We start from the raw sequence: 21,241 nt of genomic DNA, 5'->3' as shown, positions 1-21,241 counted from the left end.
TTAAACTAAAAATAGTTGCAAGAGGTAGGTAAGTGGTAGATTTTTTGCGCAGAATATGCAAAGCCTTGGAACTTATCTACAGTGTATGTACATACATACATACATACACACACACACACTCGTGAATACCTTGCTTGGATAGTTTTATACTTTACTCTGATATTCTGACACAGTCAACAACCCCCAGTTTGCATTAACAGAATATTATTAGAACTTACTCATGCAGAAGAGGCCTAGCTACAGTGTCTCCCCGACTGTGTGCTCTGTAGAAAAGAGTATAGAGGTAAGGCAGCAGAGTGTAGCGGATGTTAAGGTAGTGCCTAGACGAATCCAACAACACCGAGCTATTTCCAAAAGAGGCAGGATCCTGGTCCTACAAGAAAAGAAGAGTTTGCAGTTGTGGGATGACTATGGAAAAGCTGTGCACACCAAGAATGATTTCAGAGACGATGCAGCACGACCCAGCGTTTAACGCTGCACAATCTGGGGCCACAGTTTTCCTTTGTCTCTGAGTGACACAGCTGGAGAACTGAGCCATGATACCAAATAAGCTGCCTCGCCACTCAGAACTCACCCTATCTCAATCACACATGTTAGAACTCCCCAGTTAGGAGGCATTACTAACTAATTAAGCCTTAGTTAAATCATTTTGAAAACGTTTCCCCATCTTCATTCTCATTACAAAAATGAGCAATGTAGGAAGATTGCATAGAGGTTTTTTTTAAAACTTTTTTTTTTATTCAGATGCACCAGAAGAGGGTGTCAGATCTCATTACAGGTGGTTGTGAGCCACCATGTGGTTGCTGGGATTTGAACTCAGGACCTTCGGAAGAGCAGTCAGTGCTCTTACCCACAGAGCCAATGATGTCTCATCATTTACGGTTTTTATTTTTACCTTGCTGAGGTTTCCATTTTTGTTTTACCGATGTGATAGCCCCTGTCAGCTTCCTCGCACCTAACTAACCTTCTATTCTGTGACACTTCCCTCCAGCGGCCTTGTAAAGGGCAAGCTGTGTGCCAGCTGCTGACTCAGCAGCTAATTATTTTAATTATTTATTAAATATTAAATACTAATTAAATACTCATGTAATTAAGTTATCCTCCACAGCAAGGTATTTATTTGTATTTCTCATTTATGAATTTTTAAAACAAGTGTGCGAGGTAGCACAGGCTAGTCTTGAACTCCTGATCCTCCGGCCACTACCTCCCTGATAGCTAGGATTATAGATCTGTGTCACTGCATCCAGGCTCAATTGGGAACTCTTAATCCTTTGCTTAAGAATTGACTGGTTTTGTTGGTTGGTTGGTTGGTTGGTTTCTGTTGGTTTGGTTTGGTCTGGTTTCTGGTTTTTCAAGACATAGTTTCTCTGTGTAGCCCTAGCTGTCGTAGAATTCTCACTGTAGTTCAGGGTGGCCTTGAATCCGGAAATCCATCTGCCTCTGCCTCCCAAGTGCTGGGACATGCTCGAGCAGCATCAGAGTGACTCTTAACATCATTATTTAAATAAGTGCCTCCAGATTCTAGACCCAAGAAAGTCATTCAAACAAAAATGACCAACCAGTAACTATTTTTTTTGAAAAATTAAACTTGTCCCAATGACAGCAATAAGTGAGAAACTGGGACATTGGGACATTCTATGATCAACAAGTCCTCATTCATGGCAAGTGGGTCCCAAATCAGCAGTATATTCTAAAGCTGGCTCAACAGATTTCATGGTGGGAATACAAACAGGTCCAGTTGTAATGCATACCGATGTACTTTGATTATACTTCCCAGCTGAATTACCTTGTAACCTTGGCCATTGTGATTCCGAGAAAATGGATAAAATGCCCCCAGCTGCATCCAGCGCCTGCAGAGCTCCTCATATGTGTCCAGGGCAAAGCCACATATATCAGCCCCTACCTATAATGACACATGGACAGCGTGTTTATGACACTCCCACCCCCGTCTGTTGCTTTCTATCAGGGACGTCTTAACCAAACTTTGTTCAAAGCTTTTACCAAGAAGGCTAATGTGATGGGGGCAGAATCAGCACTTAGCCCAGGCCCACATTACTGTTAAATGACTCCTTTCCTGCTGTGGTGTCTCGTTTTATTAAACAAATGGAACACCATAGTTTCTATGGAGAGTCGTTGCTAATAGCAATAATATTGGGCCACATCCTTCTCTGAAGCCCGACTCGGATCATGTCACTCACTTCACCAAACTCTCCACAGTTTCCTCGCTATCTCTTCTAGCAAATCTTTAAACCCGGCAGCAATCTACCTTTGCAGATAACCTCCTGCTCTAGTTTTCCACTCTGATCTTAAAGGCACATCTACCATCTCCTTTAAGTTCCTTTTGCTTGAGATTATTCTATGCTCTTAAAATGAGCTTCTCTCTGGTTCCCTGGTTCAACTTAAGCACCATCTTTTCTATGGAGTCTTTTGACCTCCCCGGACTCATTCTGTCCCTTATAATCATATCAAATTAATAAATATCCTTCTCAGACTCTCTCACAATGCTTAATATGTGCATTCCTATGGATTTTTATTGATTTTTATCCTGGATTGCCATAATTATTTGTTTGTTTGTGTGCCTCTATATTCTGTTCTTGTGTGCCACCCATACTTCATTTAGCAATCTTGTACACATTAAGCACTCAATAAATGTATCTGGTGAATTTGACCAAGCACTGCAAAGCCTATCATGTGTTATAGGATTGTTTGTTCATCTGGGAACTAGTTACATACATGGTGTGTTCCGTGTATGCATGCATCTGATTAGTTATATAGATCTGTTCCATGTATGTGTACATCCGATTGGTTACATAGTTGTGTTCCATGTGTACATGCATCTAATTAGTTACATAGATGTCTTCTGTATATGTATGCATAGACTAAAGAACTAGTGCACTTTTTGTGTCAGGCGCTTAAGAAGAATATTTCAGGAGCTATCTGGGTTGCATTTTCTATTTGCATCAGGCAGCTCAGAAAATGAGGCTATGGTATCAGAACTACAGTGACAGTGATGAAGATTGATGTTAAAGCCCTAGGTCATATTGGGCTTTATAGAATGAAAACTTGTCAGAAGGAAGCTGTGTGGGGACTGGGAGTCATAAGAGAGCTTGGGAAAGGAACTCACCATTGGGATACCGAAGAGGTTGAACTCAAGCATGCCTGGGATGGACCACTGAAGGTCCTTCCAGGTGGCGCTGTTATCTCCTAACCAGTGGGCTGCAAATTTGCCAGAACCAGCAAAGGTAGAACGTGTTAGGATGAAGCTTCTCTTGTCTGGGAACACGGTATTCACGGCTCTGGGAATGGATGGATTTAGGGGTCAGTGGGGAGCTCAGATGGTCTCAGAACAACAATGGCAAGAATAGTAAAAAACAAACATCTCATTCTCCTTCATTCCTTTTCTCCAAAAACTGTTAGACTGTTAGAAGAATGTGTCATGGCATGTATTCATATTTAGTTTAGCTTTGTTTTATATAGGCTATTAGACTCATAATTTCCTACCACTTCAAAAACAGCCTTGAAAGTACTGAGAACTAGAGGTATGTGAATTCCATAAAACAGAAGAGAAACATAACCTAAGTAAAAACTACATTAGTCTTTCTATCACAAGACCAAATAAAGCAAAAGTGGACTTATCAACATTACTTTTGAAAGTTATATGTAGAAAATACTTTGATAACAATTTTCATAAGAAAATGTTTTAAGATTAAACATAAATGTGTGTATTTTGTAACTAAATGCATACAACAATTTTTAGTTAAAGGTCTGCATGTGTACACACTACTAAAAACCTGTGCATGGCAGGCTTTGTGGCTCAATGTTAGAGCACTTGTCTAGCAGTTAAAGTCCTGGGTTCATATCTCCTGCACTGAAAAAACAAGACTGTGGAACTTTTCCATTTGTCTCAAAAATGGCTAAAATTAAACCTGTTACTTTGTTAATTAACAGATGTGCTCTTGTCCTTGTTTCTTGTTCTCAATGTTACAGTAAAATGAAAAATTCTCATAACATTTTTATCATTATAGAATCTAAATTCACACAGTAGAAGGCTGTGGGTCCAACCTAAAACCACAATGCCCATAGACATCTACAATTTACTTAGCCATCTATATCCTTTACTTCACAATACGTAGGAACACAGAATGCATAAAGAGAAAAGCCTAAATAATGCTTACAGTATTGTAGATACTTGACCTTGGATAGATTTCTTAATAGTTTTCTTCTGATTTTCTATTCACTCATTTACTCATTTGTTATCTCACTTTCTTATATATTCTGCAAATACATGTTGGATTTCTTATTCTCTAAATGCCAGTTTTTCATCAGTAATGATAACCTTATTTTTAAAATATTTGTGACAGCTTTAAGTGTGTGTGTGTGTGTGTGTGTGTGTGTGTGTGCCTGTTTACATTGGATATATGCACGTTATGTGCAGGTGCCAGAGTGGACCAGAAGAGGGAGTCTGATTACATGAAACTGGACATACAGGCAGTTGTGAGCCACCCAGCGTGATTGCGGGGGGTCAGGGGGGAGATAAAAGCCCTCTAGGAGAGCGGCATATTTCCTTAGCTATGGAACCATCTGCCCAGGACTGTCACCCTGCCCCCAGTTTATCTCTTATTAGACTTTTTAAAAAGACTACATATGAAGTTTGCAAGACCAAGGGGCCTTTCTTCCCAATGATGGCCGATGACCCAGCACAGGGGAATGCCAGGGCCAAGAAGTGGGAGTGGGTGGGTAGGGGAGCAGGGGCGGGAGGAGGATATAGGGAACTTTAGGGATAGCATTTGAAATGTAAATATAGAAAATATCTAATAAATAAATCAAAATAAATAAATAAAGACTACATGTGAGTCACCAAGCCTCTAACTAATCAATAATTAAATCGCATATAAGTTCATAATAATAATGAACTCACTTCGCTGTGGCAATGGCCATGGAGTAGCCATATAGATTGTGGACATCATACTGCTTCCCCCAGTGCTGAACGGCATCCATGCAGAGAGTCTTAGAGAACAAGTACCCATCCAGGACTTCTGCAAAAATGACAACAAATAACCAGTCAGAGAAAACCTTACATGCCAATTTCTTACTTCTTAATGACAGTACAACCTACAAAGATGGCTGCACTGGGCAGGCCTTTATATTGGCCATCTGAAAAACAGACATGCTGTGTCCTTATCATGAGGAGGTCATCTAATCGGTGTAATTTTCTCATACAAAAATGCATTGTGACATCCATACACCCTTGGTCCTCAGAGGTGAACAAGATGATCTAATTCAACTGGAATTTCCATCTGAGGCTTTTTTCAGATGTGACTCAAAATTTGAAGTGTTGGGTGAGAATGTAATTTAACATCTGGTTTCAAATATTGCATTGAGAGATCCCTAGAGTTTCATTCCTAGGCTCTCTTCTCCTCCTGTACCACGTGGTCCCCACATACAGAAATGGACTGTGTGTTCTATTTATTAAAAATATCTCCTTAGTAATTTATTTACTTATGACCTATTTTATGAAACCCATTCTATGTTCAAATGTAAAATTAATACTTTAAAAAACCAGTTGACAATCCTAAAGCTCCTAACAAAACTATAAATAGCTTCTATCATTGAAAGAACTAAGTGAGAACTGTTTGTTTAGCCTCTCATCACATGTCTTCAAGATTTAATTCTCACCTACATCTGCCTCAAGTCCCTAGTTTACCATCAGATTAAAATGACCATGGCTATTGTAATCCTTGAAGTTTTGTTCCATTCTTAATGAAAATACAATTTTCTTCTTGGTTCTGTGTCTTTCTTCAAACTACAATTAACACTATGACGTCACTACATACCCTCAGAGGTCTGACAATATTTGACTATAGCTCATGCCAGCCCTTCCAGCTGTGAACAACACAAGCAATATCCCTCACCTAAAGATCAAGACTACCTTCATGGTGTCTGTTGTAAGCCCTAACCTGTGAGGTTCATCTTGAGAGTGGCACTAACTAACAACTAGCCTCTGAAACCAGCATCATTTGTACTTGGCACTTATCCCTACAATGGCCTGGACTTGGCATAGAAGGACCAGACTACCCATTGAGAATTTATGCCTCTCTAGAGAACCCTGTACAGTATATTGTGACTCTGTTAGTTTTCTGTATGGAGAGCCCATATTTTCCTTTCCCTGTAAAGATTATGTTCAAACTCCCTTGTCCAATGGTTCAGGTCTACCACACACACTGTGGCATGTCAATTAAGCTGACCACAATGACTTACTTGGTGTGAATGGGGGATAATTCAAGTTGTTTTGGGAACATCCAGAAAGTGAACCATCAACAAAGTTGGAGACTTCGTTCATATCCTGCCAGACAGTAAACAAAAGCTCTTAGGCGAAGTAGGATGCCATGTTTATAATACTAGTGTTATTCTTTTTTTTTTTTGGAGAATTCAGAAAAATTAGATTACATATTTTTAAGAGTACCCCATAGATATGGTAGAAATAGATATTCTTGTCTTCTCTACCCACTGAAAATTTCACAGAATAAGTTCTTAGGATAACTTTGAAAGGATACATATTTAGACTTACTAAAAGTAAACAATTCCCAAATATATTACCAAAAGTTTCAGTTTACTTGCTGTCATATAGTTCAACCTGTAGTGTCTATGTGCTTAAATAGAACTGTGAATCTACCTCCATGTAGGTACATATATAAATATAAATATATACATAGAAAGGGGGACAGTGTACCCATCTTTGGGTACTATATTTTTACAGTTTTGCTGTTATCTTTTTAGCTGATTGTATTGTATGACTCTTCTACAGTTCTTTTATAAATTGAAAATTTTCAACTGTAGGCTCAAGTTTTATTTAACATTTGTTAATGTTAGCCTGTGTTACATTCATTTTCATTTGATTTATGAGATATTACTCCTTAACACAGCCAGAAGGTGCTGTGTGTCTGTGTGTCTGTGTGCTGTGTGTCTGTGTGTCTGTGTGCTGTGTGTCTGTGTGCTGTGTGTCTGTGTGCTGTGTGTCTGTGTGCTGTGTGTCTGTGTGCTGTGTGTCTGTGTGCTGTGTGTCTGTGTGTCTGTGTGTCTGTGTATCTGTGTGTCTGTGTGCTGTGTGTCTGTGTGCTGTGTGTCTGTGTGCTGTGTGTCTGTGTGTCTGTGTGCTGTGTGTCTGTGTGCTGTGTGTCTGTGTGTCTGTGTGTCTGTGTGTCTGTGTGCTTTGGTTCTGATTAGTCTGTCATCATGTCAAAATTTTAAAAAGCCTCAAACTGAAAATTGAACAGTTCGGGTACTTTATGACAATAGAAGGGAATGTGGGACCCTTGTTTTTATTTTTGGTATACTACATGGCTCAAAGACATAGCCAGAGTTACACACTCTTAATGTCTCTATGTATAAAAGTCTTAAAACTCACAATCCAAATTCCATCAAACTCCACCACATTGTGGAAAAGCTCAAATTCTTTTGTCCACCAAACAGCACAGTTGGGACTGGTGTAATCAGGAAACACAGTTGTTCCAGGCCAGACCTGTGAGACACAAAAATCGAAAACACAGATAATTCATTAAAGGAGTGTCAAATAAGCAAAGAACTTTACATAGGTGTTGGGCCTCATTTTGGCCCTGGCTTGGGCCTTGAGGACAAACCCAAGCGTGGCTCAAGTTTCAAGACAAGTCTCAGTCACTTCCGTATCGGGATGACTCACCAAGACCTGTTTGGCCCTGCCTCTGCCCTGTCGTTGCTGATGTAGAACTTTGCCGTTGGCCCTGTCAGTCACTCCATACCCTCTGTCACCCTTCCCCACCTCCTATGTCATCTTACCCCACCAAAAATCCCCCTCCCTATGTTGCAAACTTATATAAGTGAGAGGCTGATGCCATAAAGTTCCTGCTTCCACAAGACTTCATGCTCAGTGTGTTTCTTTTGGGGTCAACACTCAGCATCCTGCTCAACCCCAGAGAGACCCTGGCAGTGGGACCAGGACAGGGACCCCTCTCCTCTCACCTGGACCTGCCGGCAAGGAGCTGGCACATAGGAATTCCTACTGTGACCATGGAAGCCACAAGTCTTCTCAGTATAAACTCTCTTAGAGAATCAATCACTCTCAGGGGAAATGAAAAGCCACCCAAGAAAATTAATTTTTAAAATGTTGATTGACTATTTAAATGAACAAATCCAAGGATAAAAGTATTGTTTAGTCTGCTAGTCTCCAACTCTGGTTCATACTTCCACGTAGCTTCCTCTACTTTCAAGTCTAATTGAAAATGGAGATGTTATGTATGAATTTCAATTGACCAATTACAATCTATAGATTCTAACATTAGTTGCATTTCTCTATTCTTTCTCTATCCAATTACTTTAGACACTATACTATGAAGGGTGGGCAACGAGATTAAAATAAAACAGATGATAATACCTTCATGAATAAGAAAACAGTAAAATATTTTTAAAGTGGTAAGAATATTAATTTTGACAAAAAACTGAGTTGAGTGGCATGGCCCATATCCATTGGATTTATATAGTAGGAAGTAACTAGTGGCACTTACTAAGCAATGTCAGTAAAGCAATGTGAGAAGAGGGAGTGTAGTGACACGAGGGCTCAGAGTGAGGAGGTGGACTCTGTGAGTTGCCATTTAATGGGATCTGGCCAAGAAAAGCATGTAAGAGCTAGGGTAGATGGTAGGCACTTGGGTATGAAAACACAAAGAAAAATTTATCCTCCGTATGCTCAAGCCCTTCGAATATGCACCAAAAAACCACACGCTTATCCAAACACACTCAAACCCAGCCAGAGCCAGGGCCAGGGCCAGGGCCAGGGCCAGAGCCACTGCTTCTCTACTGTTACCTTTCCAAGGACTGCATTGATGCCATCAGAACTATTGACCCAGATTTTCATTGCTGAACCCCTGTCATATGGGCCATAGGGATTACTTGAAAGAGAGTTGTTGGAAATAGCTGGATCCTAAGAAAAGAGAAAACATAATGAAAAAACTTACTTTAAGTTAAAGGCTGGACTTTTAAAAAGTCACCAAAAAATAACCACATTTAAATATAACCAGTGAAGGCACTAAAATATTTTCATTTCTTTGGATGCCAAAGAGGAAGAAGGGCACATGATGAAAAGAATGAACAAACACCTGATTTTGGAAGGAAAAATGAAGCACATACCAAAATGATAACAAGTTTCTGCCCATTATTGTGCAGCTCCTTAACAAACTCTGGGAAGCCTTTAAAGTTCACTGGGTCATAAGTGAAGTCCTTCTTCTGATCCATATAATCAATATCAGCATGTTGAACATCCTGAAAGAATACAGGCATCCACAATTTTGCATTATACATATACCCGTTAAAGAAACCAACAAATTATGACCTTTAATATTCAAGATAAAAGCCAACTGCTGTGCTGGAATCTAAATGCAGCATTATCAGTCTGTGTTATCCAAATGCACTTTTTTTCCAGATTGGTTTAAGAAATGAATGGCTTCATTATTTCCCTAAGGCTCAAGCCCACCCTGGCAATCAAATCAACTGCACAATTTCTGACAAATCACTAGTGCTATCAAGATAAAACTTACCCTATGCCCAAGATAAAGAAAGGAAGGGAATATCTCTTTTCCCTTCTTCTTCATTCACTATCCCAATAACTGGTTTGGGTTTTTTAAATCACTACTACAACTTATTGGCATTTATTTTTTTTTCCTAGTTTTATATGAAAATACTGACACCCAAACAAAGTTTAGACTATGTCTGTGACCAGGACATGAAGAGGAAAAGAGAACAGGATTACTCTAGAGATATATTTTTTTTTAATTTTCTCTTTCTATACCTTCCTGGTACCTAATTTCCCATTAGAGCCTCCACTATAATAGGAATACTCAAAATTAGTCACTCAAAGCACAAACATTTAAGTACAACATGTACTCTTTGCTTTATTGAACTTCTAAGACTGGGCAGCCATATGTGACTCTGGATTATTTCAGTAGTTCCTTTCACACCTTACACCACTGTGCAACTGTAAATCCTATTCCTCCATCTCCTGAATTACCCAGGAAGGAAATGTCTGCCTGTATGTAAGAAGAACCATTCAGAGCAGAAAGCAGCCACAGTGCTAGAGATCTGAACTGGCAGTCCTGCTCCTTCTGTTATCTACAGCTACATAGATGGGACTTGGAAATAAATACAGAAGACACTTGGCATTCTCATTACTGTGTTAGCTGTACTTAATTTTCCTTAATTTAGTTCTGCTTCCACTGTTTCTGTCTGTTATTCCTTCTCACCCCCAAAGGCATTAGGTCCTGAGGGCTAGAAGACAAGAGGCCAGTCAGCCAAATCTTTGGCCAAAGCATCCTTGAGTCATTCACCCAAATGTCTTACACAACTCTAATTACAGACTTCTTCTAGTCATCCTGATTTCTCAGTCTCACTTCTTTTACATTATATTTTTTCACAGTTTCTTCCCCAATTCCAAAATATCTACTGCAGTTCTACTTCAGATACAAAATGATCACAGTATGCAGGAAGACAAATCCTGTTCACTAACTAATGAACTGCAGTCAAAGGACAAGTGTGAAACAAACGCACTTCAACCTTGTCGCTTGATTTTGTAAAACAATTTAACTATGAATCCTACCACAAACAAGCTACGTAAGTGGCTAAAATCAAACTACTTTCCTAATTTAGCTTCAGTTTCTTACACGTGAGAAAAGGGGCCAATGTAGATAACTTGGGTCTGATCCAATTTGTATTAGTGTATCCACGTGCATGGTGTGTGTGTGTGTGTGTGTGTGTGTGTGTGTGTGTGTGTGTGTGTGTTGCCTAACTCTCTGTAATCTAGAAATATCCCATCTCTTCAATATTCCCACAAAATATGTGTTAAAATGTATTAAACTGTAAGGTACAGGGAGATAGTTGATCTGAATTAGGTGTTACCTGACACAAAATCTGAGAATCAAGCTTATACCAGGATCTTGGAGTAACTGCATATCACCTTTATAGTCAGCCTCTAATATGATTTTTTGAGCCAAAACAACCCAACACACACACACACATACACACACACACATATATATATGAATATATATATACATATATATATGTGTGTGTGTATGTGTATACACATATAGACATATACATATATATATGTGTGTGTGTATGTGTATACACATATAGACATATACATATATAATAATGTATTACATATATATTACACATATATATATATATATATATATATATATATATATATATATATATATATATATATCAATAAAACTTCATGGAGAAGCATAAGCTAAAACCTGAGCTGAAGAGGGAATTAACTTGAGAGCTCCAAGTTTAGTTCTATGAAAATGCAATGACCACCATAAGCAAAAAAAGAAAAGGGAACTAATAGGACACATGGTCAGAAAAAAGGCTGCTGCCTCCTCTAGCTTGTTGGTCTGTAAGCACCATTTCCCACTGAAAGAAACTCCCATTTTTGAAAGCAAGTTATTGACCTGACAAATTCTCTAGTAGTCTAAATGCATAAATATTCATTTTAATTACCCAAAATAGAAGAAAAAAGAAACCTCAAAGAGAAAGTCTGGGGAAGGCAGAGGTTTTTCTGTTCTTCCCTCCTTGGATTTCAGGAAACTACATCCAAGCTTACTTACATAAGGGAGTTGTGCTGCACGGTTTCTCTCCACAACCGCTTTCATATTATCTAGGCTTTTATAGTCATACCGGCTGAGCTGAAACCCAAGTGTCCAGTATGAAGGCAGAGCTGGCCGTCCAATGAGCTAAAATAAATATGTGAAATGGAAGTTAGCATGCATGTGCTGGGTGGGGGAGCATGTGGGGAACAGAGGTCTATGAAGCATATCATCCTTAGTTGCTCTTTCATTTTAAGATCAGATCTCTCTCACGTGGAACGTGGAATCACTGATTGGCCCCACTGTATTAATGGCTAGTGAGCTCACCCCAAGGATCCCCCTGGCTCTTGTCACCCCAGAGACAGGTGCACAGCCTTTTATGTAAGTGCTGCAGAGCTGACCGCAGGTCTTCATGCTCATGCAGCTAGCAATGTGCCAATTAAATCATCTCATCAGCACAATGCATTTAAAAACAAAGCCTTTTTATGCATTGGTTTGAGGCACAAAATATATTCAATTTTCCAGTGTATTGATTCACTAATGTTATAATGTTAATCAACTTGCACACACACCCCCCATAAGAGTATGGCCACATTTGGGGTATCTTTATATCCTTTCACATTTTTTATAATATAAAAACTTTATAAAGAAATTTCCATTCCACAGATGAAACCTGTCCTATGTCTTAAATGTATCAGCTCAGGTGTATCTAGTCAACATGTTTGTTTAAGCTTACATCTCTTAAATATTTGCTACATAGGATTCCCTTAGTCATAACCATGATTTCATGTTTACCTCTAGATATTCCTGAACAACTTGCTCAGGTGTGTTCCCCAAGAACACATAGAAGTCCAGAATTCCCCCAGTGATGCGGTATGTGATTGCAGGGGTAGGCTGAAGGGTAACCTCTTAAAAGATTAAAATAGAAGAAAATAAAATTTAAGAGTTATTCTATTAAATGGTATTTCTACAAAAGAGCATATTAATTACAAAAAATGTTTATGCAGACCTTTGGATGCTAAATCAATGCTTACTCTCAATGGCTATGTTCGTCTTATGTGGACATAAGGTACTCTGTGAACCATATCTTTGAATAGCACTGATCTAAGCCAACAATTCTAAACCTCCTCTGCCTATCACTAACCCTGCAAAGTGTTGATCCATCTTTTCTTCCCTTGTGGTGACTGTACTAGATCTGCCAGTCAAGATCACTTAATGTAGGACTAAGGAGGGATCATGCTCAAGAACCCATCTTACAGTAGATTACAGGAAGAGTTATCCTAATTTTTTGTAACAGCAAATATGCCAATGTAAGCAATCAGATTTAGTAGCTGAGAAGCAAGAAGAACCATTTTGCACATGGATCCCATTAGGCAGCAAGGTAACGGTGTAAAGCTAGAGAACACAGCCATCCCAAAGCTCTGCTTTAAAGGCTGCAAAATGGATTCACTCATGTAAACACAGTGCTGTGACAGGGGCGTTGATACATCCTGTGCTTGTTTGTTTGAGACCATTCCTTTGTCCTTTACCCATGGCATTGCTGTTCATCAGGAACACCCCGAAGGACAGTCCACTGTTATCTTCAAGGCACAGGAAGAACGTCTGCACACCATACAAGTTAGTTCCATCCTGTAGAGGGCAGTTGAAACATAAACATTTACAATTAGCCTAAATATCACATGATGTTCAATGAAGAAGCCAATAAGCTTCATGAGTTCAGATCTCTGTTTAGAAGAGGATGTTAACACGTGACAATTCTAGTATGAATACGGAGATCTTGACTTGGTTAAAATATGAAAAGATGAGAATTCTGAAACTATAGTTCATAGACTCTCTCTTCTCAAAGAGGCCTTCCTGATCCCAGTTTAACCTTATCTGCAGGTGGTCTACTGAGCTTTAATATAAATAACCACCATACAGAGCCCTAAAGGGTCTGAAAGTCCACACTGCTCCTTGGTGTTGTTTATGCTTTACCCCCTGGCCAGCAAAGGTCTAAAGCTCCAGATTAGGTCATCATCCCCAGCTGCTCTACATAAACTGTTCTCTCAACACATTTTCCACTTTTCTGATGTGTTTTTGGGCAGCAAGCATGTGGTTAAGTGAGACAGGGTGAGGATAAGATGCTGTCTCTGCTACCTGAAAAACAGTTTACCATGGGCTCTTAATTTGATTTCAATGGGAAATGTATTGAACATGTTCTATGTGACATTTATTCTTCTGGATACTTTACATCTTTTAGTCATTTAACCCTTATCACCAGCTTCAAGGAGAATATATGAACCCCACTTTTAAGCTTCACACCTCCTGAACTAGCTAGCTAAGCATATGTAATTACCCCAATTGTAGAACCCCAATAGATGTGGAATTGAACACTCAAAGAGATAACAACTTGCCCAGAATCATATAGTTGATAAGTACAAGATCTCCAAAGCAAAACAGCCTCATTCTAGATTTCCACTCTAAACAACTATACTATGTGACCCTCGAGATTAGGGTTGTGAAATTCAGAGGAAAGAAGCCTGAAAGCTTACCTCATTTGGGGTTGTGTCTCTGGAAAACATGGGCCAGGTCTTCCAATTCATATCATGTCGGTACTGCTGGTGCACATGTTCACCCAGACCATATACATTAGCACTTGGCAAGTGGGTAGAGAACTGCAGGAACTGGTCAGAGAAGAGGAGGGGCCCAATACCTGAGTCAAACCTAAACATGTGAGGTAAACACAGACATGAGTGAGAAGTATGGAGAGAAAGACTCAGTACTCTCCACAGACAAGTGCTCTCCACAGCTCTCCAACACAATACTCCCTCTCCAAGCCTTCCTCTGACAGGTCCCCATAGACACCAAAAGAGGAAACATCTCCAGGCCAGGTATCACTGTGGTACATCCCTTACTTGTTCCTTCAACACATTACTATACAACCAGAGCACTGTATTCAAGTGATCATAGACCCTAAATAAGACTTGATTGATACTCATGTGATTAGGTAGACAGACAGAAGGGAAAAGAAAAATGTGCAGACAGAAGGAAGTAAAAATAAAGAGGACTATTCACAGAGAGAGATTCACAATCATGCACCTGCGCTTGGCGCAAAGTAAGATCAGCAGTTTACACACTTCCCCTTATCATCTTCCTACTACCCCCCCCCCATGATATGCTCCCACCCTGGCACTTTAAGTTTCTGCAAGGCTAGGTGCTTCCTCTCCCACTGAGGCCAGACAAAGCATCCCGGCTAATAGAATATAGCCCATATATGAGCAACAGCTTTTGTTCAGGACCCATATGAAGGCCAAGCTGCACATCTGCTACAAGCAAGTGGATGGAACGTGAGGATATCATCCTGAGTGAGGGAGCCCAGTCCCAAACAGACATGCATGGTATGTACTTACTTAAAAGTGAACATTAGCCATAAAACACAGACAACATGTTATATTCCACAGAGCCAAAGAAACTAAACAAGAGAGAAGGCCCAAGTAAGGAAGTTTGAATATCACTTAGAAGGGGAAATAAAATAATCATAAGAGGCAGATGGAAAGAGGGAATTGGGATGAAGGGGGATGGAGAGGGAAATGAGGGGTTCAGGATCAAGTGTGGGGAAGGACAAAGAAATGGCTAGATGGCCATGAAAATGAATGGAAATCTGCAACTGACAGGGGTGAGGAGTGGGGACATCTCCAGGACCAGACAGAGGCCTGGGATAAGGGAGGTACCCAAGTTTCCAAAACTTACAGCACACGGTTATTGCTTTTTCTGGTGACTTTGATGCTAAATGGCTCCTTGGAGACCTCAACTTTGTAGTTCAAGGAAGAAGGGGCATTTCCACTGAAGGGTTGCACATGTTCATGGGGTACTTCGTACCTGTTCTTGGTTTGGTCAGTCAACTGCACAGAGACAAGAATAGAAACAAAGCCTAATGAAAACTGACCTATCTTTCAAAACCATCAGTGGCCTTTCCAACACCAGTGCTTCCTACTCAGGTGGTACTGGAAATTCGACAGTGATCAAACTGACATTGTATCTAAAGTAATGTGATTGCTACATTGCCAGCTTCATACATTTATATGTTGGGCACACATCAGTCTTTAGGAAGATGTATGTACATCATGATTCTGAAGACATGTATTACCCCTAGAAAATTCAAACCTGTGGCACCATCTTGTTCCCTCCCATAATCCCCATGGCATCTATGACAAATGAGTGGAAACTGAAAGCTCATTGTACATTCAGTATGTATTGAGGACGTTTCAGCACAGAACGGAAGCTATTGAACACACACAAACCAGCATCACATAACTACAAAATGTTCTCCTTTGAGTGAACCACAGTTATAAGGCATAAGAGACCAAATAAAAGGTTTTTAAAAACAAACTCCAACCTTAAAGTGGAAGCGATTCGATGTCTGGTACTCTGCTGTAAGCAGGATATTTTCGATGCTGTTTCCAAACACGGGCACAGAAGGTAAGTTTTTCAGTGTGGCTGTGAATCCTAACATGTAGTGGAGACAAAGATTTTCATAGTTGGTTCTCTAAATTTGCAAATAATGGCTACATAAAATTAAACTTTTGGTCAAAGGGGCAGGGAATCACTTTTGTTTCTCAAAGAAGGGAATATATTGATACATATGCCCTATATACACATATAGGACCGTGAAGCTAACTTAATACCTTATCCAAAGCTCTACATCCCTTTTCTATAAGAACTGGATAAAATCATAACCCAAAGGACTAATCTGAATGCTTCCTGTTCATCGGGTGTCCCATGTTGATCATACACCTTTATGTCCACAATTCTTTTTTCTCAGTTATGCTCTCACTACATTCCAAAGCATCCTATACACTGAGGTCATGTCCTCAGTTAAACTATAATTGAAGATTGCAGCCTCCAAGAGCCCACCTCTTCTCTACTCTAGGGCCTTCTCCACAGTAGAACCCACTGTCACCCTCACCCCAGAAGGCTCATCATGGTGCCCTTTGCTTAGGGATGGGAAGAATATTAGCCCATGAAGACAGACATTAACTAGGTAACTTCGGAAGCGTGCTTATAAAGTTGTGACTCTTTCCATTTCATAAAAATAAATAAATAAATAACATCAGAATAAAGTCATAGGGAATCTCAGGGATTATTAACTTTAAATTCTAGACTTTAAAAATAATAAACTTGAGAACAAAAACGGTCATGATAATTACATGAAGTCATGAAGATGTATAAAAGTGAGGCAAAATCTATGCATACAGACTCTGTTTAATTTGAAGTGTTTGTTGGACACCTTAACAATGGGAGTGGGAGTGTCTCTGACACTTGTGCCTGCTGGAGGATGCTTTCTCCTCCTACTGGGTTGCCTCCTTCAGCCTTGATATGAGGGTTTGTGCCTAATCTTGTCGCATCTTGTGATGCCATGTGCAGTTGATATCACTGGGAGGCCTGCTCTTTTCTGAATGGAAATGAAGGAACAGTGGATCTGGGGGAGAGAACAGGCGAGGGAAGGGCTGGAAGGAGGGTAGGGAAGAGAGGCTATGGTCAGGATGTATCTTATATGGGAGAGGAATAAAGAAAAAATAAATATACAAAGAAAAGAAATAAATATATACCAAAAAAAAGCGAAGCCAGAAACAACACAATCTCTGAATTACTAAGGCAGAGGGTAATTACTCCTCGATGCCAGATCTAATAACTGATAAGAGTAGTGCCTACCTTTGTCACATGGGCAGTGTGACAGTACTCTATGCGCTGCTGCAGATGTCTCCTAGGAAGGAGCCAAGCCTCCAGGTCTAGGGTTCTACATTAAGCATACCTGCATTTGTGTTTACAGCATCACTCTCCATTTTATAGCCATGGTTCCTGGAGTAATAGCAAGGAACACGGATGGATCCCTGAGGATCCCAGCAGCAGCCACGCTCATCACATGTGGCCTGAAACAGGGATTAGACTGATCAGCTCCATTTAGTCCTAAGACATTACCTTCTAGGAACTATAAATCAGTTCATTTGAGATTGTGAGATCAACAACTTCACTTTTACAAATGAAACCTTGGGCAGAATACCAAGGGACAGAACTTCGACAGTTTTCCTTGTCAGTGTTCTTATGAAATGGTGTAAGAAACACAATGTATGCTTCACACACAAAAGCTGGTAAAGATATTTTAAAATTCCAAACCATAATATAGTTACATCACCAGTATCCCAAAATGCAAATGGAGCCTCATATATATTAAATACATTTGAATTGTAAAGATGACAAAGTATAAAAGGCTTTTCAATCAACTCTCCTCAGACACTTTCAAATCAAATCAATTTTGATTTGACTTTATCTACTGTTTATTTACTTATGTATGGAGTGCATGGGTATCAGCATTTGTTGGGTATCTCTATGTATGAACTAAATATATTCAATGTACAAATGCAACAGCAGAAGTCGATGTGTGAAGTCAAGACAAATCATATTTAAAGGTGCCCCTGGGTCTATCATATCTAAAGGCATCCCCAATTCTGTCTTGTTGAAACTTTCAGGACTAGGTGGAAAGGCCATACAGTTTTTTAGACTCAAAGATGAATGCTTTTAAATCTATATATTACACATTTGTATGTATGTATGTATATTCCACACATGACAAGTATCTCAACTCCCCACAAGACAGAAAGTAATATTTCCTTAACAAACCAAATAGAGTAAAATTTTGCCTTAAGGAATGTGCCTGCCTATGCCACAATTGATGTCTGGGTCAAATGGAAGCTAACATGAGTATATTTTCTTTCCTCATGCACCTATATTAGGAGAAACACACAGGGTAAACACTAACAGTGCAAAGAAATCTGTCCTCATATGTGTGGGCTTGAGACTAGTGTCTTGCAACTAATAGGAAACAGTTGTATGATACTCCCTACTTCTGCCTGTGCTACAGACAGAAGGTAGCTTTGGCCTTGCTCATTCTCTTTCAGTTTCTCCATTGGAGTCCCTACTATGGGAGAAGCAAACTGTTACATCATGAAAGGAACCATGCAGGAATTCTCAGTATAACCACTCCATAGACAGGAGCCATGACAAGCTATAAGGGTCAATGTGATGTCAGAAGACACCTTCAATGTGGCTTCTGAGAATCTCAAAGGTAGAATTACCCAGCCAAACCAAAGCCAGACATATTTTCAATATAGAAACCATGAGAAAATACAACTTGTTCCTTTAAGCCATTATCTTTGGGGATAAGGTGTTTCATAGCAATAGATGACTAAAATTAATTGTCACACTGCTGCTTTACAGATATCGAACTCAACGTCCACAGAGAAAAGAGTTATAGATGTGAAATTCCTGCCAAAGGTTTCTTAGCAATAGAGAAATGAAAGCCAAAACTCTCCGTTTCTTCCCCTCACCCCCATGTTCTGAGTATCACTAGATATCTGTTAATGAAAATATGTCCAACATCTTGCAGATGGATAGTTAAAATGATGCTATATGCAAATGATTACATTGAATCAAATGCAAATTTTGTATTAATAGCCAATACAAATTAAGTATCCCTTACCCAAAAGGCTTGGAACAAGAAATGGTTTGAATTTCAGAAGCTTTTCTCAGATTTTTGGATTATTTATTTTTACATGATAAAATATTTTAAGAATAGAATACTCTAAACACAAATTTCATTGTGCTTATATACATAACCTGAAGGTGAAAAACTTATTGGATCCTTTGCCCTTTCCGCAGTCCTGGCATTGAACCTAGGACTCCTTGCATGGTAGGCAAGCACTATACTACCCAACAGTAGCCCCAGCACTTGTAAAACACATTTCCAAATGTCATGAACAATGTTTCCCGACTTGCAGCATCATGTCACTACTCAGAACCTTTTAGATTTTGGACCATTCCAGGTCTTGGATTTCTGAAGTAGGAATGCTCAATCTGTTTTCAGAGTGAAAAATAAAATGATGTCTACATGCACCTGCAGCCTCTCTTGCTGTGGGAACAAACTTTACTCTTACATAAACTTGAATCAGCAATTGCAGATTTTGTTGTTTCCTTTCAAATCTCATTCAGATCTAACTTCAGATTACAAAGAAAAGAAGGAAAAAGTGGCCAGGTGTGGTGACGTACACCTTTAATCCCAGCACTCGGGAGGCAGAGACAGGCGGATTTCTGAGTTCGAGGCCAGCCTGGTCTACAAAGTGAGTTCCAGGACAGCCAGGGCTATACAGAGAAACCCTGTCTCAAAAAACAAAAAACAAACAAACAAAAAAAAAGTGCTTGGAAATTGAGAGAGAGCATAATGGATTATTTTAAACATACACCCCTGAATAACTGATAGAACATGTAGGTTAAAAATGCGGACACTTTACTTTTTTCTATGATAGACATATAATCAGTCTCCTATACTCACAAGTTTTCCCATCCAAGAACTTAACTAAACTTGGATCAAGATATTTTAAACAAGTGCATCTGAACCTAACACTGTCTCTTTTCCTTATCATTATCTCCCAAAGCACAAAACTTAACAATTCTTTACCAAGAATATGTCACTGTAACAATCTAAGAATGCCTAGTAGTATAAGTATAATAGGATAAAGGAAGATACATGGAAGTCTTTCTGAATAGCATGCCATTTTACTCAAGGCATTCAGCATCTGCAGGCTTTTTGTGCACAGGGAATCTTGGGGAGTATATTTAGGCCATAGCTCCAACCCACAGATGACTGAGCTGAACTCACAGGTGCAGAGAAATCAAATCCTGACACTTCTGTTTTAAAATATAATCAAGCTCCACAATGTTCATCTCTTACTTGTCTTGACATTTAAGAGCAATAGAAGATGCAAAATGAGGAAGTATTTCATACCAAAGGTTGATGGGAATGAAGAAGTATAACTAGAGCCTAATATTGTCAATATTGATATAAACCAATGGATGTTGCTCATCCCACTGAGTCTGGCTGGCTCATGATAGATTTGGTCAACAGACTGCACGAGGCTGCTTCTGACCCTGACTGGAAAGAGAATAAGCAGACTTGTCCCAATCTCTTGCAGCCCTGAGCTGTCAGGAAAGAAATACAATGAAGAATCTCTGCCCTCAAAGAGAGTTTCTGAGCCTTCACAAAGGGGGAAAAAAATCACTCAAGTAGAAGCGTCTTCTCAGCTATTTTGACCAAGGTGGCCGATGCATAAATGAATCCATCTTGAATCTCTCCACCATAGTAGATGAGCCACCAAGTAAGCCTGCAGCCAGCAGCACACAGCATAGAAAAGATCAAGTCAAACCCGATATGGATCTCAACCCCATAAAACCATGAGATACAGTAGTTATAATTTTGTATCACTAAATTTGAAGTAGTTACTTTATCACAAATATATGGGGAGATGGGCCACTGCATAAGAAGTCTTACTATGCAGTCATAGGAATCCAAATGCCCCAAGCCCACCTAATAATCCAGGAATAGCCACATGTACCTAATGACGCCTGTGCTGTGGGATCAGAGACAACACAACACTGGGATTTGCTGGTTGCTCAGCTAGTTTTAGGTTCAGTACAAGAACCTATCCCAAAAGAATAAAGTGAGTTTGATAGAGCAGAGCCTGGCATCCTCTGCTGGCAGTCATCCACATTTACCACACATATATAAAGAGAAGCCACAAACTAATCTA

At 39.6% G+C, this 21,241-nt stretch overlaps 1 protein-coding gene across 1 annotated transcript in view; it reads right to left on the bottom strand.

The window, feature by feature from the left end:
- The window catches only part of Mgam (maltase-glucoamylase), a 129,116-nt gene that overhangs the window by 87,704 nt on the left and 20,171 nt on the right, over window positions 1–21,241 (bottom strand). The window contains exons 4-18 of the mRNA XM_029534874.1: window positions 17,413–17,530; window positions 15,997–16,106; window positions 15,351–15,502; window positions 14,153–14,324; window positions 13,151–13,250; window positions 12,417–12,529; window positions 11,643–11,768; window positions 9,160–9,291; window positions 8,837–8,953; window positions 7,406–7,519; window positions 6,259–6,343; window positions 4,919–5,036; window positions 3,125–3,296; window positions 1,787–1,903; window positions 219–373 (exon numbers count right to left, since the gene is read on the bottom strand). Coding sequence (XP_029390734.1) covers window positions 219–373; window positions 1,787–1,903; window positions 3,125–3,296; window positions 4,919–5,036; window positions 6,259–6,343; window positions 7,406–7,519; window positions 8,837–8,953; window positions 9,160–9,291; window positions 11,643–11,768; window positions 12,417–12,529; window positions 13,151–13,250; window positions 14,153–14,324; window positions 15,351–15,502; window positions 15,997–16,106; window positions 17,413–17,530 — 1,901 coding nt within the window. The remainder of the gene's footprint in view (window positions 1–218; window positions 374–1,786; window positions 1,904–3,124; window positions 3,297–4,918; window positions 5,037–6,258; window positions 6,344–7,405; window positions 7,520–8,836; window positions 8,954–9,159; window positions 9,292–11,642; window positions 11,769–12,416; window positions 12,530–13,150; window positions 13,251–14,152; window positions 14,325–15,350; window positions 15,503–15,996; window positions 16,107–17,412; window positions 17,531–21,241) is intronic.

Source organism: Mus pahari, chromosome 2 (genome assembly GCF_900095145.1).
Source record: "Mus pahari chromosome 2, PAHARI_EIJ_v1.1, whole genome shotgun sequence".
In the NCBI taxonomy this organism is placed as follows: domain Eukaryota; kingdom Metazoa; phylum Chordata; class Mammalia; order Rodentia; family Muridae; genus Mus; species Mus pahari.
The sequence above is the reverse complement of the archived record's forward strand: the minus strand, read 5'-3'. Positions and strand labels throughout refer to the sequence as shown.